Source organism: Arachis hypogaea, chromosome 8 (genome assembly GCF_003086295.3).
Source record: "Arachis hypogaea cultivar Tifrunner chromosome 8, arahy.Tifrunner.gnm2.J5K5, whole genome shotgun sequence".
NCBI lineage: Eukaryota > Viridiplantae > Streptophyta > Magnoliopsida > Fabales > Fabaceae > Arachis > Arachis hypogaea.
In genome coordinates, this window is record NC_092043.1 from 10,069,964 (window position 1) to 10,086,849 (window position 16,886).

Here is a 16,886-nt window from a genome sequence, read left to right on the forward strand (position 1 = left end):
TTCATCCTTAAATTTTTCGGTGCAAAGTATATTACACGTCTCATGTTCAATCTCTTTTACCAGAACATCAAAGTCTCCTGTACCAACTCTGACGTGAACCCATTCTTGAATCATATCTATTTAGAACATATATAATTTCCATTCTTACTTTAATTTTCGTTATGTTGTATTTTATCTAAAAGACAAAATTTAAATATAGAAATAGAAAATACAAAAAGTATATCTAAAATTGGAATAGATAATAAAATGCTAAATCTCATGATACAATTTTTTTTTCTATATTTTCGCTATTTTTGCTATTTTCCTATCTTTATATTTGTCCTGTCCAACCATATCACCAAAACCACCTTTGTGGTCAACAAGTCACACGTGACCAATCTAGGACTACCGTTTTAGAAGCTCAGTTGGAAGTTGGAACTGAATCTCGCAAAGTGCAGACACTTCGTTCTGTGGACCCACGACCCGACCGGCCCATCACCAAACCCGACCCACTTTCCCCTTTTGCTCGCAAGAACAACCGAGATTTTACGAGCAAACTCCGAAACTCGAATTGCAGTTACACACACACTACTATTTTTTCATTTATCTCTAATTCCATTTAATTTTTCCTTCTATTCTATTTTAATTTTTGTTAATTTTCGTTAATTTTCGTTAATTAATAATAATTTCGGAATCCCGCGCAATCCCTCTCCTTCAACCCGAAAATCCCCTCTTTGTTCTTCCGCTCCCCTAGGGCTTTTACTCACAGTATCTCCTCCGAAAATACTCGAATCTTCGCCTGAGACGGTGACCGATTGATTTTGCTCCCGCCGCCTACGGCCATGGCGGAGGAGAAGAGGCCGTCGTCGTCGTTCGTCAAGAAGAGCGACCGTATGATTTTCACGGTGGACCTTCGCCCGGGAGAGACTACAATCGTGTCGTGGAAGAAGCTTCTCAAAGATGCTAACAGAACCAATGGATCGTCCTCCTCCGAAAAACCCAAGCTCGATGACGTAATTGCTCCGGTTAGTCTTAATCTTTCTTTGCCTCAATCTTCGTTGTAATTTTTGTACATTGTTGAATTCACATACTAGATAGTGCCATAGGTGAAACTTTTCTCGGTTTTGAACTTTTTATTCTGTTTTATTTTGATTTCCTTTTGATTTGGACTGTGATGCTTAGCATTCTGTTTTCTGTGATTTTTGGAATTGCGGATTGTATTGTGAAATCGAATTTTGTTAGTACGTTGAAGTTATTGTTATTTTTTTTGCAATGGTGATGTGCTTCACAGTTATGCTAGCTTTGACTATAACTTTTGTCTTTTTTAGGAACAAGCTTCTGATATTGAGGGAAAAGATGCTAATCAGCCGAACCGTTTCAGTGCTGTAATAGAGAAGATTGAGCGCCTTTACATGGTATGTTTATGTTGCTTGCTGGGATTTTTATGCTGTTTTCCTTGTTGGTATTAATTATTCGTTTAAGCCATTGATTCGTGTTTTATATGCGTGCTTTGGTGTTGATATGTAGGTTTTTTATTTGTTAATATATGGAATGCGGAATTAATTTTCAGGGTAAGGATAGTAGTGACGACGAGGATATGCTTGATGCTCCTGATGATGATCAGTATGATACAGAAGACTCCTTCATTGATGATGCTGAGCTGGTTAGTATCTCTATATAGTGTTTCGGCTTTTTGTGGCTCTTGTGATCATTGATTGCTGACAGGAATATTATTCTACTGTTGGACTTTTTCTACTTCTATATTATGTTTTCAAACTGTTTGCCATGCAGGATGAATACTTTGAGGTTGATAATTCTGCAATCAAACATGACGGGTTCTTTGTAAATAGGGGGAAATTGGAACGCATGTAAGTTTTTGTTTTGACATGTTTTTCTTTAAATGATTGATGATTGATATTTTAAGAGTACCACTTAGCTTAGAGTAAGCAAATCATAGATAAGGTTTCCTTACAAATTACTGAACTATTGATCTTGTTTCACTGCTGAGGTGGTCTGTTGTCATCATTTTATTTTACTTGCTGTCAAATAAGTGCTAGTTTCTCAAGTCACCGTTTTCATCAGTTACAACTCCTTTCTTTCTCTTTTAAATCTTTCTTTGTTTATTCCAATGACAATCTGGTATTGATAGTATTTACATCAAGTTTCTGGCAACATTTATAACATTGGCTTGTTATAACATTAATATATTCTCCAGTATTGGAGTATTGAACTTGGTCAAACACATCACCAGTCATTCTTACTGATTTTCCATTTTTTTTAAACTCTATTACCAGAGCTGAAGCTCCGGCATTACCTAACCAGCAACCTAAAAAAAGGCGCAGAAAGGAGACACTGAAGAATCCCAGTGAAAAAGATAATGATCGTGTTTCAAATAAACAAGCTAAACTGAGTAAGCCAGCGTTGGAAAAGAAAGCTTCAGTACAGGCAAAGAGTACACTTAATTCCACACAGAATTTAGTTGCACCTGGTGAATCTCATGAAGGGTTGAAATTTCAGAATCAATCTGATGTCACTGGAATTAATTCTAAAAAGAAAAGTGCTGATACTAAACCTGTAATGGACTCTTCTGTCTCTTTGAAAGCATCAAATGATGATATTCATGCTTCTGTGGCAGAAGCAAAAGATGCTGATAAGCAGAAGAAAGGAGTTTCTCAATCTAAGAACATAAGTGATAAATATAAAGATGCTGGTGGCTTGCTTGATCCATCTCATCAGAAATCCCATGAGAAAGGTGCACATGTACATTCTAAAGCCCAACCTGGAAGACCATCAAGTACTATTGGTGATTTGGAGAATACAACTCGGCTGAAAGAAAGAAATGGCATGCGTGAATTGCCGGATCTTAACTTGTCTATAGGAAAGTCTGCTACGCAAGTAACAGTGAGTTCTCAGATCTTTTATCCGTTTTTCCGTTGCATTCGTATTTGAATTTTGACTTGATAAAAATGTTTTAAGAAGATACTAAAAATAGGGGTCCTCTGCACTAGAGTGCTTCATCAATTACTCCTTAGTGTTTGCTATAAAACAAATGGGTTCTCACACTTAGAATCTTGGGCTGTGTTTTATTGTCAGTAAGTAATGGAATGGAATAGATTGGAATATGATGGAGAGTAAAAGGAAAGAGTGGAGTGGCATAATTGTTCTACTCCATTGTTTGAATATTTTAGTAACCGAATGGAATGTAATAACTTTTCGAATGGAAGTAAGTTAGCAATTGACATTCTTTCCATTTCCTTTTGCAAATCCTTGGGGAAGAGACAATAAGGTGGTATTGGATGGAATGTGCTCCTTCATTCTCTGTTCATCTCCATTAACTTTTATTGCATCCAAATAAAGGAATTAATTAAGGGCTTGTTTGGATTGATTGTAATTTTTAAGTAGTAGAGTTGAAAAGAATATATGCATGAAACTGCATTTATTGCATTACTTCTTATCTTTGTCATGAGTTTGCTTGATTCTTATACAGAAATCTGAACACATGATCAAGAAAGATGGTTCTAGTGTTAGGCCAAAAATTTCAGTGCTGGAAAAGGCTATTCGTGAATTAGAGAAAATGGTTGCCGAGTGTAAGTTTTTGAATTGTTATGAATTTCATGTTACTGGATAGAAAACTGGGAAACTTGTTCCTAATACCAAGGTCCCCCCCCCCCCCCCCTCCTTTTGTTTCCTTTCATGCTTATTTGATATGACAGCAAGGCCACCTGCAGTGGAAAACCAGGAGGCTGATGCTACATCCCAGGCAGTCAAAAGGAGGTTGCCTAGAGAAATAAAGCTCAAGCTTGCTAAAGTTGCTAGACTAGCGGTACTAGCATATTGTCTTTCTTAAATTTATGCTTACAGATATACAAACAGTTTTATTCTTTTCATTCAAGGACTTGAAATATTGAAATATTAAACGTATGTCTTTGTTGCAGCAGTCAAACCAAGGGAAAGTATCAAAGGAGTTAATTAACCGTCTTAATGGTATTCTTGGGCACTTGATTCAGCTTAGAACATTAAAGGTATTGCTGCTGCTGAAAATAAACAGATAATATTTTTGTGTTGGTTATTTACAGTAGTTATATTGTTATAATATAGATAAATAGATACATTTTATAATAAGTCACTCTAGATTATATAATAAGTCTAAATTCTCACCCATATGTTTTCTCCTTTTCACTGTGATACACACATTTAGACTATTTACCTTCTCCTACAATGTTTCCTATTGCAGAGAAACTTAAAAATAATGATCAATACGGGTCTGTCAGCAAAGCAGGAGAAAGATGATAGGTTTCAACAGATAAAGAAGGAAGTTGTTGATATGATTAAGACGCTGGCCCCAACTTTGGAATCCAAGGTTTATTTTTGTTTCCCCCACTTATCAAATATTGATAAAATGGATAACATGTGTTTCATCTTTATTCACTTCTGAGCTTCATACCATGGTATGCATTTTGTATAATTTTTATTGGGTGCCTCTCTTAATGGAAAGCTTACTGTTGGATCATTTTCCTTGAAGGGATTTGATTGCTTTTCTTAACTATAGTTTTGTTTATTTAAATTGGGATGTTTCTTTTTATCCTTTTATTTATCTAGTTTATTTCTTTCATGACGTATGAGAACAGCTAAGAGCTGGAGGTGATGCTCAAGAATTTGGTTCTGATGGGAAAATGATAACAAAAATGAAGTTTAGTATGGACACTGCATTGGAGGACAAGATCTGTGATCTCTATGACCTTTATGTTGAAGTATGAATTTCAGCTATCAATTCCTTGAAATTCTGTTTGTTGATGAAAATATCTCTAATTGATCTTTCTTGGCAATTGCTCTAGGGTTTGGATGAAAATGCAGGTCCACAAATCAGAAAGCTGTATGCCGAGGTGATTTTCATCCTTTCAAGAATCTATATGTAGGGTTCATTATAGTGTCTTTAACCTTCTGGTTGTCTTCAGCTTGCGGAATTATGGCCAAGTGGCTGCATGGACAACCATGGGATCAAACGTGGAATTTGCAGGGCCAAAGAGAGGCGCAGAGCACTGCACAACAGACATAAGGTATCCTTTAGCAGTGAATAATTTAAAAAAAAAGGAGGATGATTTGATTCTCACACTTAGTGTTTAGACTGCCAATACCTATATATGTATCACTGTAGCATTGGAAATTAGTAAATTACACATGTTTGGGGTGGCAGACAAGGTTGTCAATATAAGATTTTACGTTAGGCTATGAGGGTCTAACTTGTATATGAGACCCGTACCTAAATGAGTGGAGAAAATGGAAGGCAAAGGGAAGAGCTCGACAATGTAATAGAAAATGTCTCGTGTTGTTTATTTTTTGTTGGTTGGTTTTATTTTATTTTTATTTTTTTGGGGGGGGGGGGGGGGGTTGATGGTGGTGGTTGGGGTGACATGTAATAGAACTCAACGCTGTTACAATATAACAGAAGGTTTTTGTGAACCTAAAAGAGGTGTTCTGCAAGAGGAAAGAAATGCTTGTGCCAAACCAAAACAGAGCAGTTGAACCCTATTCAGACCCCAAACCTAAACCTTATCTGGAACCTAACATGCGATGGTAAGTTTAAGCACTGGGTTCTAACAGGAATATGAATCTGGAGCTTCCAATGTCATTTTATTCTATTTCTTCCCTACGTTGGTAGTGATAGTGTGATTCTTCTTTAGCAGGATGTGTTTATTAACACTTATTTTGGTTATCATACAATTGTCTATTGAGTGGACCATATTGCCATGACTGTTATAAGTTCTATCTGCAGTGTTAGAAATCGTGAAATACCCAAATAATGTAATGATGCAGATAACAGAAACTTCTTTGATGTTTTATTTCTGCAAATCTTGGCGTTGGTATTATTACAAGAGTGGAGGACCTTGTTTTTTCCTCATTTTCTGCACAGATGACAAGCAGGAACTTGTTTTAGACCGAACAATTTGGTCATTTTAAGTTGATTATCTCATTGTGAATTATTAGGATCCGGAAAAGATTAAGAGGAAAAAGTTGAAGCCAGAGGAAAACATTCGGCTTGAAACCAGTCATGCACAGCAGAACTTGCGGGAGAAATCAGCTACAGAATCTAGCAGTCATGCATTTCCTTCCGCGAATAAGCCAGTTTCCAATACAAGCACAAGTGGCCACGTCCCCAGTCCTTCATTGAACGGCTTAAAACAAGAAAAAGCCAAGGCAAGTTCTACCAGTTCCCTAGATGATGTGAGGGTTGCAGATGGCGCATTGAAAAAGAAGAAAATAAAGAAAAAGCCAGAAATTGATTTGGAAGGAGCACATTTTGGTACCGAGAAGCTAGGCTCAGGCTCTTCGCTGGGTGAAGACCGACCAAAGTCCCAGAGGCAGTCTTCTGGAGGTGTTCCCTCCAAATCAAATCCTCAGCCAACATCTATCCCTGGTCTTGAACAGTCAAGCTAACGTGATATCTCAGCTTAGGTCCTTTACGTAGCAGAATGCCTCTGTTTTATTCCCTTTTTTTTTCTTTTGTTTTTTCCATCTAATATTTGAATAAATAGTTTTTCCGCAGTCTTCCTGTCATCAAATGGTTTTCTACTGATTGCTGCCATTTTTGTAATTATGTCTCTCTTTAGTTTTGTTGAGAAATATAGATAGATTTGATAATTGTAATTTCTATTAGTGGTGACAAACCTTAATTTGTTCTGGCGTTTATGCTTGGTCCCGGTTGTAGTTTTGTTCATATGCTCTGAGTTGAGGTCTTTAGGGCGTATACTACGGGAGTGACTAATGTCTGATTTAGTTGCACCAATAAGTAGCAATAGCAGTTAATTTATTGGCAAGCTTGTAAGAATTGTAAGAAACATTGTTGGGTCATAAACAAGAATTAGATACACATAATGCTGTGATAACTTAACAGGATAGGAAGAAGTGATTTCTGAAGAAAGTCTCTTAATTGAGTGTCATAGTAAAAATATGGGTTTTGTATAATATTTCTAACAAAATAGATAAACTTTTGGTAATTTTCAATAATATTCAATGTATAAATATTTATTTTTTTAATAAAATATTTTGTATTTTTATTTTATCTTAATTAATATTATTAAAACTGTAAAAGTATTTATGGCTGGCTGAGAACAAATTAGTTGCAGTTCTAAAAAAATAATGTTTTTGTCTTGTTAAAGTTGTTGAGAAACAAGTCAAATATTTATCCTTTTTAACACCTATTTTAATTCATGGAGAATTTAATTTTTTATGATATAATAATACATTATTTATACAAAACTATTTTCTAAATCAATTACACCCAGAGTGTAATAAGTTAGTACCGTCTTCGAGAAAATAAAATTTAGAGAAAAGGACAAATTAATTCTAATTTTTTGGTCAAATTTATGAGAATTTAAAAATATATTTAAGTTCTTGATTTTTTTTTAAAATTTGGACATATTAATTTCTAAGTCTAATTTGTCCAATTTAAAAAATTCTCTCTCGTGTGCATCTGCATCAACCATGTTAGTACAACGTGACTCGTTTAATTTTTCTATTGAATCTGACATACCAAGTGAACATGAGAAATCGATATATCCAGATTTTGAAAAGGTTAAGAACTTAAATGTATTTTCAAATCTTCAAGAATTAAAATGTCTACAGATCAAAAGGTGAAGGATTTATTTATTATTTTTTCTAAAATTTAAAATAACAAAAAAAACATCACATTCTTAAAATTAGTAGATTCATACAGGACAGGGCACTTTTAAGCTTTGTCCAAGGATATCAGTGAAAAATTATAATTAAATAAATTAATCTAAAAAAAAGAAAGGCGCAAGCAGGTAGCTAGAGCCCTAGAGGTACAAGTAGAATGGCGATGGCTATGGCGATGGCGTCAAGAAGGATGGTTAGTAAATAGCGGCAACGTGCATCAAAATCAAACCTTATATCACTAGAAAAACAGAGCATGATGCCTCCTACTGCTACTTCTAGACCACTACCACCACCACCACCACGACGTGCACTTGCAATTACAATTGCAATTGCACCGTCACCATTATTAATACCCAACAAACACATATCAATGAAAACTGAAGGAGATCCTTCCGCTATTCCGTTTCCTTCGTGAAACAAAACTCACTCATTCATGGTGGCATGTCTCTGCACGTGCCACCTCGTTTACACCGCGATGAATCTTTCCGCCTCCGCCGCCGTAGCATCCTCACTTTCTCTTCTCTCTTCTTTCTCCTTCCTCAATCCCAATCCCAGTCCCAGTCCCAAAACCTTCGCTTTCGGCTTCCGGTTCAAGACGAAGGGTAGGAGTACCCGCGGAGTGAGGCGTCCCAAGTCTCTCGTCACCGCCCAACTTTCCAACTCCTTTTCCTTCAGTTTCGGGTTGGATTCTCAGGTACCCAATTTCTCTTAGCTCACCGAGATTTGATCAAGTTCCAAACTTTGAGGAACATTTTCTGTATTTCTGCTTTCTTTGATGGATTGACTACTGGAAGAATTTCATTTTATAGACATATGATTGATAATCATGGTCCTTTTATTATTTAGAAAGAAATAAAAAGAGAGAATTTATCTTGATTCCTTTGGTTGTAGAGTTTGAATGATATCCAATCCCATGATCCGTCACAATTGCCTTGGGTGGGTCCGGTTCCGGGTGATATTGCTGAAGTGGAGGCATACTGTAGGATCTTTAGGAATTATGAAAGGCTTCATTCCTCATTAATGAACGTGTTGTGCAATCCACTAACCGGTGAATGTAGTGTTTCCGATGAAGTTCCATCGGATGAGAGGCTGCCTGTAGAAGATAAGATTGTTTCGGTCCTTGGGTGCATGGTAGCACTTGTGAACACCGCGAGGGACGATGTTCTTTCTGGAAGAAGGTCTTCGGTTATGACCCCCTTTCGTGTGGCAGGGGTTGGCGTGATGGAGGACGTGGTGCCCCCACTTGCTGCTTTTAGGAGTGAGATGAAGAGGTGTTGTGAGAGCTTGCATGTTGCTCTTGAGAACTATTTAGTTCCAGGTGACAATCCAAGGTTGGATGCGTGGAGGAAACTTCAGAGATTGAAGAATGTATGCTATGATGCTGGTTTTCCGCACAGGGAGGAAGATCCATGTCCAGAACTGTTTTCGAATTGGAGTCCTGTATATTTATCTGCTCCCAAAGAAGACACAAAATTGAACGACTCTGAAGCAGGATTTTGGACAGGCGGGCAGGTAACTGAAGAAGGCCTAAAGTGGTTGCTGGATAATGGATATAAAACTATCATAGATCTTAGACAAGAGGCAGTAAAAGATAATTTATATCATGAAGCTGTTAATGATGCTATTTCATCTGGAAAAATTGAATTGGTCAAAATCCCTGTTGATGTTCAGAGAGCACCTACAATGGAACAGGTTGAGAGGTTTGCATCTTACGTTTCAAATTACAGGAAACGGCCAATCTATCTTCATAGTCAGGAAGGAGTTTGGAGAACGTCTGCCATGGTCTCTAGATGGAGGCAGTATATGACTCGATTTGCATCATCATTTGTTTCTAATGAAGCAGTTACTTCCAGTGAAAGGCCATCAGATTATACAAATGGATCTGCGAAACTGCATGACTCTTCAATAGAATCTGAGAGATCCAGATCCTCTGCAGAAACGGATGACAATTTGTTGCAAGAGAGTTTGGGTGCAGTTACTCCTAATTCTTCACGAGTGATTACTGGCAGTGAGAACAATGCTTCTATGAATTTCTCCAGCAAAACTATCCCTTTAGAAGCTCAAATCCCTCCTCGTGACATCTTCTCCAAAAGAGAGATGTCCAGATTTTGGAGAAATAGAAAGATCCCAGGACCCTCTTATTTCAATTATAAGGTTGAAAGTTTAGAATGTTTGACAGATTCCAGGAACATGCATGCTGGAAGACCACAGGGGAAAGTGACTATCAGCAATGGAGATAATCCCGTCGCTGAAATTGTGGATCGGGAAAGTTTGAATGGGTCACCTCGTGTGGACTATCCATCTGGAGAGCCTCCAATCACAGTTGGTGGCGACTGGAAGTCAGTGAATGGGAGTACTTCGAACTTTGGGAAGACAACAGTTTATGAGTTAAGTGAAGGAGATGTGCGCTACATGAATAATAGCAATGTCACAATGACTAAGTCTCAAAGTGATGATGGTAAGGCTGGGTTAGCCTTACATGATGAAGACTTGGGACTCATGGAGGGAGACATGTGTGCATCCTCAACTGGAGTTGTAAGGGTGCAATCAAGAAAGAAAGCTGAGATGTACCTAGTACGGACTGATGGCGTTTCTTGTGAGAGAGAAAAGGTGACTGAATCTTCTTTGGCCTTCACTCACCCTAGCACCCAGCAACAGATGCTTATGTGGAAATCTACACCGAAGACTGTGTTATTGCTGAAAAAGCCCGGGGAGCAACTCATGGAAGAAGCTAAAGAGGTCATTTTTTTTATTTCTTCATAAAAAAAAAATTGGCTCTAAGAATCATTGAGGGTCTACTTTTAGTTTTTAATGGTCTAGACATCATAGTTTTGAGCATTGAGTGATTGTTGATGGAAACTGTAAAATATGAGTTCTAGGACTGTCTGCACAGTTTTCGTTCAGGAATGGGATCTATATTTTCATTACTAAGAATGTGTCAGTGACAGAAATGTTTTGGTCCTTATGTAAAGAAGGGGAAGTTAGAAATTGAGTATTTAGGGTCAATGAGAGCTGGGGATTTAGTTTAGTTGAATCTTCTGACTTTGAGTGGTATGCCTAGGGCAATTGGGTAATTTTGCGTATCTTATCTGCAGGTTGCTTCCTTTCTGTATTACCAAGAGAAAATGAACATTTTTGTGGAACCTGATGTGCATGATATATTTGCTAGACTTCCTGGATTTGAATTTATTCAAACCTTCTATATCCAAGATACTAGGTGGTGTATTCAAACACTTTATTTTATTTTATTTTATGTTATTTTTACTTTTATCTAAGTTCTGCTTCATTAAATTGTTGCTTAATATATATATATATATATATATATATATATATATATATATAATGCCTTTGATTCAGTGTTCTGCATGAGAAAGTAGATTTTGTGGCTTGTTTGGGAGGAGATGGTGTTATTCTGCATGCTTCAAATCTATTTGGAGGCGCTATTCCTCCTGTTGTGTCATTTAACCTTGGTTCCCTTGGTTTCCTGGCTTCTCATAGTGTAAGCTTTTCCAAATCAATAAATAATTTCCACAAAATGTTGGTCTCTCTTTAGCCATTTGTTTGACTTCTGTTCTGTTCTGTTTATTGTTTCTAGTTTGAAGACTACAGGCAGGACTTACGACAAGTCATCCATGGAAATAACACTGGAGATGGTGTATACATAACTCTTAGAATGCGTCTAAGATGTGAAATTTTTCGTAAGGGTAAAGCAATGCCAGGGAAAGTGTTTGATATTCTTAACGAGGTTGTTATTGATCGGGGTTCTAATCCATATCTTTCAAAGATCGAATGTTATGAACATGACAGACTTATAACCAAGGTGAATTTTATCATGTATTTGTTAGCATTTATTTGCACTCTGAGATTTGTCAGTATAGTAAATTTCTTGTCTCTGAAAAGCCTTACCATTATGAAACAACGTCATGCCTTATATATATATATATATATATATATATATATATATATATATATATATATATATATATATATATATATATTGTCGTTTTTTTCAGGTACAAGGTGATGGAGTCATTGTGGCCACCCCAACGGGAAGCACTGCTTATTCTACAGCTGCTGGAGGTTCCATGGTAAGCACTTCTTGTTATATGTATACATCTTTATCCGTGCAGTATCAGTTTATTTGGCACGACTTAGTCATGCTTTCATCGACGATTTTATCTAATGACAAAAGAAAACTGCAGGTGCATCCAAATGTTCCTTGCATGCTATTTACCCCGATTTGTCCGCATTCACTCTCATTTAGACCAGTTATACTTCCAGATTCTGCTCGACTAGAATTAAAGGTGAAGTTTGTCGTCCTCTATGGGGTAAAACTATCATATTGGAATGTTATTAATTTATTACCAAAATTGCATGTGCTTAAGGAGCAAGTTCCATTCGAAATATTACCCTTGTTTTAGCTATAGCCTATAGCCAAGTCTCTGAGGCAGTTATGTCTCGGAAAATGCTGCTTTGTCGAGAATTTTGGATTCACACTTGAGTAATATGGAGCTAATCTCTTATTAATGTTTCAAATTTATTTTTATCAAAATTAGACTGCTAAGTTTCATAGGGTTATTGATATCAGATTCCGGAAGACGCAAGAAGCAATGCTTGGGTATCATTTGATGGGAAGAGAAGGCAGCAACTTTCTCGGGGAGATTCTGTACGAATATCCATGAGTCAGCACCCACTTCCAACTGTTAACAAGTTCGATCAAACCGGTGATTGGTTTCACAGCTTGATTCGCTGCCTGAATTGGAACGAAAGACTTGATCAAAAGGCCCTATGAAGCATATCTGAAACTGAAGAATGGTTGTGTTACTCTCACTTGAAGGCTTGGTTTGTGTATGATTTCAGTACAGATTATACATTCAAGACTATAGAACTTGTTGGCAATACCAGTTTCTTAACTTGGCTTCCAAATGAGGAGATAGGGTTTTTTCCAAATGTGATTTTGGTAAAAAGCTATTGTATACTGACAGGATTTGAAGCTGTAAATTATTGATCTTAGAAGTAGCTCTCATTGATGCTTCTGAAAGTTTACCACTCTGTCAAACTTCTTGTGTTGAAGAGGAAGTTCTCATTTGTTTTTGTTAATGAGATAATTGTGCTAATGGCTGCACAGAGCCTCTTTTATATGAATAACAAAAGATATATTTGATGTCATTTTGATGCCTAAAAAATATGTGCCTTAAAATAAATAAATTAATTCATGGAAAATGAAGTATCAAACATATATGCATCTAATGACTTGATGTAAAAAAACCTTTTTGACAACAAAAATCAATGTCCTATGTATTTGTGAAGGATCAAACAATTAGTCTAACCTGTGATTTAAAAAGGTAACCTTGTATTTTGAATTATGTTTCCATTATGTGATTCCTGTTGATAAAGAAGGTAACCTTTGTTGTTATGACCTCTTAAGAGGAAACTGAACTGAAGGAAAATTGTATGTCATTTATATGGTTGCTTCTTTGGGATGATAACAGAATCATAAAGAAGGGCAATAATTCAAGGACTCAGAATTTATAGCAGATAACACTATAATTTATGTAATAAGTACTATGGTACAATTCAAGCCCAGATGCTCCCACCAAAACAATATTCTAAAAAAAGAAAAAGAAAACAAAACATGGACACTAGCACCCACAATGGCTTGCATTCTTAAGAAACTTAGAATAGCAGCAACCAAGTGGTACTCTTTGCTATCAAACATGTATAGCACCAAGAACAATAAACAAAGAAAAGATAACAAAAATAAAAACAAAAATAAAGGGGTGGGATCAAATGTATTTTCTATATTGAAAACCAAAGTGCTATTTTTTTCATGTGGCTTTAACAACAGCTTGGAACCTTGGCTCCTTAGGTTGGAACTTGAGCTTAGCATAGACATCCATGTAATCACCAAAAACAAACTTAGGATAAGTTTCATCAACTTGTTGGTTATCCTTTTCAGCCACCAACTTTGGTGCAGGACATATGGTAGCCTTCAATGAAGGATTATAGAAAGAAGCAATTGATCTTCTGTTCCCTTCAGTCGAAACCAGAACCCGGTGCCAGCAACTTTTGTATCTGCCATTGCTCAAAACCTCAATCTGATCGCCGGTGTTAATGACAATGGCATTAGGCAAAGGCTGCACTTCTAGCCATTGTCCATCTTTGAGCATCTGCAGGCCTCCCACCTTGTCATCTTGGAAGAGAAGGATGAGTCCTCCAGCGTCCGTGTGAGCTCGCAGGCCATTGACATGCTCTGGATAGGGACAGGGAGGGTAGTGACTCACCTTGGTACCAAAGAATGCATTGTCTCCTTCTCCATCATTCAATGCTTTCTTCATGTATCCTCTTGGCAATCCAAGATTCTCATCCATCACTTCCATCATCTTCTCTGCCAATTTCTTTAGCTCCGATCGATATTCGGCCATCGTTTTCCTGCCATCCAAGTTAGAATTCAGTTATACATGATTTTGTTACCTAGATCATTTTTCATTAGTAATAATGTAGACTCAATTGTAATTAATTTTATAGTAGGAAACCATAAAAGAAGTACATAACAAACATTTTTTAGGTTTTCACTTTGAAAATTTTTCAAACAAAAAAAGAAAAAGAAAAAGAACAGCTCACTTTCTCCCTCTCTCAACCTTCACTCTTCCTCTCAATATATACCTGAATTCTTGTGGATTTTGTGGCCATTCATTATCATCAAGAAGAGTGATTACATCCTCCCAATCAACATGCTCCAACTTTCCATTGTTTTTGTTTTCAGCTAAATCATTCATGATCTTAACTGATGTAGAGTTGTTGAAATTCTCCTCTCTTTCAAGCTTATAGAACTCAGAGCAAACCTTCTTCACCCTCTCAAGGAGCTCCTCAGAAATCCCATGATTGATCAACTGCAAAACCAAACATAATATATAAGATTATAAATAAAATCTCAAATTTTCTAGCTATACAATTAATTAATTGGAAAATTTTTCAAATAAATTAAAACAATTCATTATTTATCAAAACAAATCACCACTGCATGCAGATCGCCTAAGAGCTAAGCTTAGACAATCTGCATCTCAGAAAAAAAAATGAATTTATGTCTACAAAGATATTTTTTTTTGGAAAATAAAAAATTATTTAATTTATTTCAAAAAAATTTACTATATTACCTGGAAGAATCCCCATTCTTCACAGCCATTAGCAATCTGAGCCATAGTTTTGGCTCTTTCTTCACCATTCAGCTTTGAGAAATCAATCACTGGCACTGCCATTTTAGATCAGAGTGTTAGTGTGAATGTGAGAATGTGAGAAAACAGAAAACACTACCTTTTGTTAATGTTTTATTTGATGTGGTTTTTGTAAGAGTGGGTTTGGGTATTTATAATAAAAAGTTTCCCACCAAATTGGATATACAACCAATTTAGTTATAGATAGCAGTTATAACTTACAAGGTCACGGATGGTCACACATTTAATTAAAATTTTATTTATTCTTAGGTCAATGCTTGCTTTCGGAGTTACTTCTTGTTTGTAATGTCTACAACACAATCCCTCACTTTTCAGGTTCATCATCCATATAATAGAACTCTTCATAAATTATTTTTTTTCTCTCCCTTTCTTCTCCCACTATTAATTAAGAAATTTAATTTGATTTAAGTTTAATTATTCTATTAATTTTTATAATTTTACTATATTTTTAATTAGGTTATTATATATATATATATATATATATATATATATATATATATATATATATATATATATATATTAACTGAATCCCTACATTACTTAATTTTATAATTAAGTCATTTTTATGTCAAAAATATAAATTAATAGAATATTTGTTCCAAGATACATGCGATCAAAGATCAAATTAGATTTTAATTATAAATGCATTCAATTTATAAAAAAATATTCAGTTAACTTTAATATTTTTTACACTAAAAAAGATTTAATTAAAAAATTAAAAAAAATATAGAGACCAACTAAAAGAAAAAAAAGGTATAAAGACCTAATTACACTATCTTCTTTCATCTATCATTATAATTTTTTTAATATTTTTATAAATAAATATGAGTAAACTACCATTTCTATCCACGAAAGTTGAAAACTTAACATATCTACCTATAAAAGAAGAAAATTACCATTTGTGTCTATGAAACATGACTTTTGCTAACAAAACTATCTAAATTTAAAAAAAATTATTTAAAAATTTCAAATTACCTTCTAATATAATTATATAACCCATTTCTAACTTCTCCTCTTATTCCACACCACCACTTTTTTAATCCCAAACTCTTTCTCACCATCACCTTAAACCTCAACTACCACCATCACTCAAAACGCCTCCTGTGTCTCCCACAAACGTTCCAGAAATAACGACGCTAACTCACTGCCTCTAGTCTTCCCTCGTTCTGTATCTTCCTACATTTCTTGTCGGAAATCCGACTACCCCGCCATGTGAAACTCCAACAGTGACGCCCACGATCGGCTTTTTTATAGCGCGCCTCAACTTGGTCCAACCTACGCCAGAAATTTCGAGTTCGAAGGCGGACCCAAGCTGTCTAAGAAACGATTGAACAAGTTTTACTGAATTAAATTTAGAGAACAAAAATGAGAAATATGTGAAATTAATACCGAGGCAGTATTCACCTTTGATGTAGCCTATGCGGTTGCCTTGGTCATCCTCCTCGACGGTGTCTAGGGGGCGCAGATTAGCAATAATCCTTCCATGTCCATGGTGTTTGTTGATGTTGCTCAAGACTAGGGTATTGTTGAAATTAGAATAAAATTCTGTGAAAATTTTGGGTTGGTGGTTGCAGAGTGGGGAATTTGGAGATCTGAGTGCAATAGCGAAGTAGTGCAATAGGGTAAGAAACTAACGACAATGGTAAAAGCTAAGGTTTTGAATTTGGGAATGGAGAAGAAGGAATTAGACACCACCAACGACGCTATGCTGTTTTTCACCCACTCAACCTTCCTCTATCTCGCTCTACTGATCCAATTTCACATTTTCATTGATCTGTTTACTTTGGTTTGCATTCCTGATTAAATTTTTAATTTCTATGATGCAGCACATATTCTTACTATGTTACACTTGTAGAACACCTTGAGTTCAAAATCACAAAGGTTTGCCTCCGGAGATAGCAGCGATTGTTGAGGTTAGTGGCAACGGCGGCAAAGCCACACCTCTCCGTCGCAGCGTCGTTTTGTGTTAACTGGTCCAGGAAGTTTGCGGATTTTAGA

General features: G+C 36.0%; 3 protein-coding genes across 6 annotated transcripts; 2 read left to right on the forward strand and 1 right to left on the reverse strand.

The window, feature by feature from the left end:
• The first annotated feature begins 345 nt into the window (after positions 1-345).
• LOC112706025 (ubinuclein-1) lies at positions 346-6,664 on the forward strand. 4 transcript variants are annotated; one of them, XM_025757101.3, is made up of 13 exons: positions 346-1,004; positions 1,308-1,394; positions 1,550-1,642; positions 1,771-1,847; positions 2,274-2,880; positions 3,467-3,566; positions 3,693-3,802; positions 3,918-4,001; positions 4,214-4,339; positions 4,608-4,730; positions 4,815-4,862; positions 4,935-5,036; positions 5,965-6,664. In XM_025757101.3, the coding sequence occupies exons 1-13, from the start codon at positions 822-824 to the stop codon at positions 6,412-6,414; spliced, it is 2,190 nt and encodes a 729-aa protein (XP_025612886.1). In that variant the 5' UTR covers positions 346-821; the 3' UTR covers positions 6,415-6,664. The 4 variants fall into 4 exon arrangements, with proteins under 4 accessions (XP_025612886.1, XP_025612885.1, XP_025612887.1 ...); XM_025757100.3 differs by having other exon boundaries at positions 352-1,004; positions 3,915-4,001; XM_025757102.3 differs by having other exon boundaries at positions 352-1,004; positions 3,708-3,802; positions 3,915-4,001.
• Positions 6,665-7,674: 1,010 nt separating this feature from the next.
• On the forward strand, positions 7,675-12,822 carry LOC112706024 (NAD kinase 2, chloroplastic). Its single transcript, XM_025757099.3, has 8 exons — positions 7,675-8,347; positions 8,545-10,392; positions 10,749-10,870; positions 11,011-11,152; positions 11,249-11,473; positions 11,667-11,741; positions 11,856-11,957; positions 12,242-12,822. Exons 1-8 carry the CDS (start codon positions 8,087-8,089, stop codon positions 12,443-12,445), a joined length of 2,979 nt encoding a protein of 992 aa, XP_025612884.1. The 5' UTR covers positions 7,675-8,086; the 3' UTR covers positions 12,446-12,822.
• Positions 12,823-13,181: 359 nt separating this feature from the next.
• LOC112706026 (1-aminocyclopropane-1-carboxylate oxidase 5) lies at positions 13,182-15,131 on the reverse strand. Its single transcript, XM_025757105.3, has 3 exons — positions 14,811-15,131; positions 14,320-14,546; positions 13,182-14,085 (listed from the first exon to the last, which is right to left on the reverse strand). The coding sequence occupies exons 1-3, from the start codon at positions 14,910-14,912 to the stop codon at positions 13,482-13,484; spliced, it is 933 nt and encodes a 310-aa protein (XP_025612890.1). The 5' UTR covers positions 14,913-15,131; the 3' UTR covers positions 13,182-13,481.
• Positions 15,132-16,886: the final 1,755 nt, after the last annotated feature.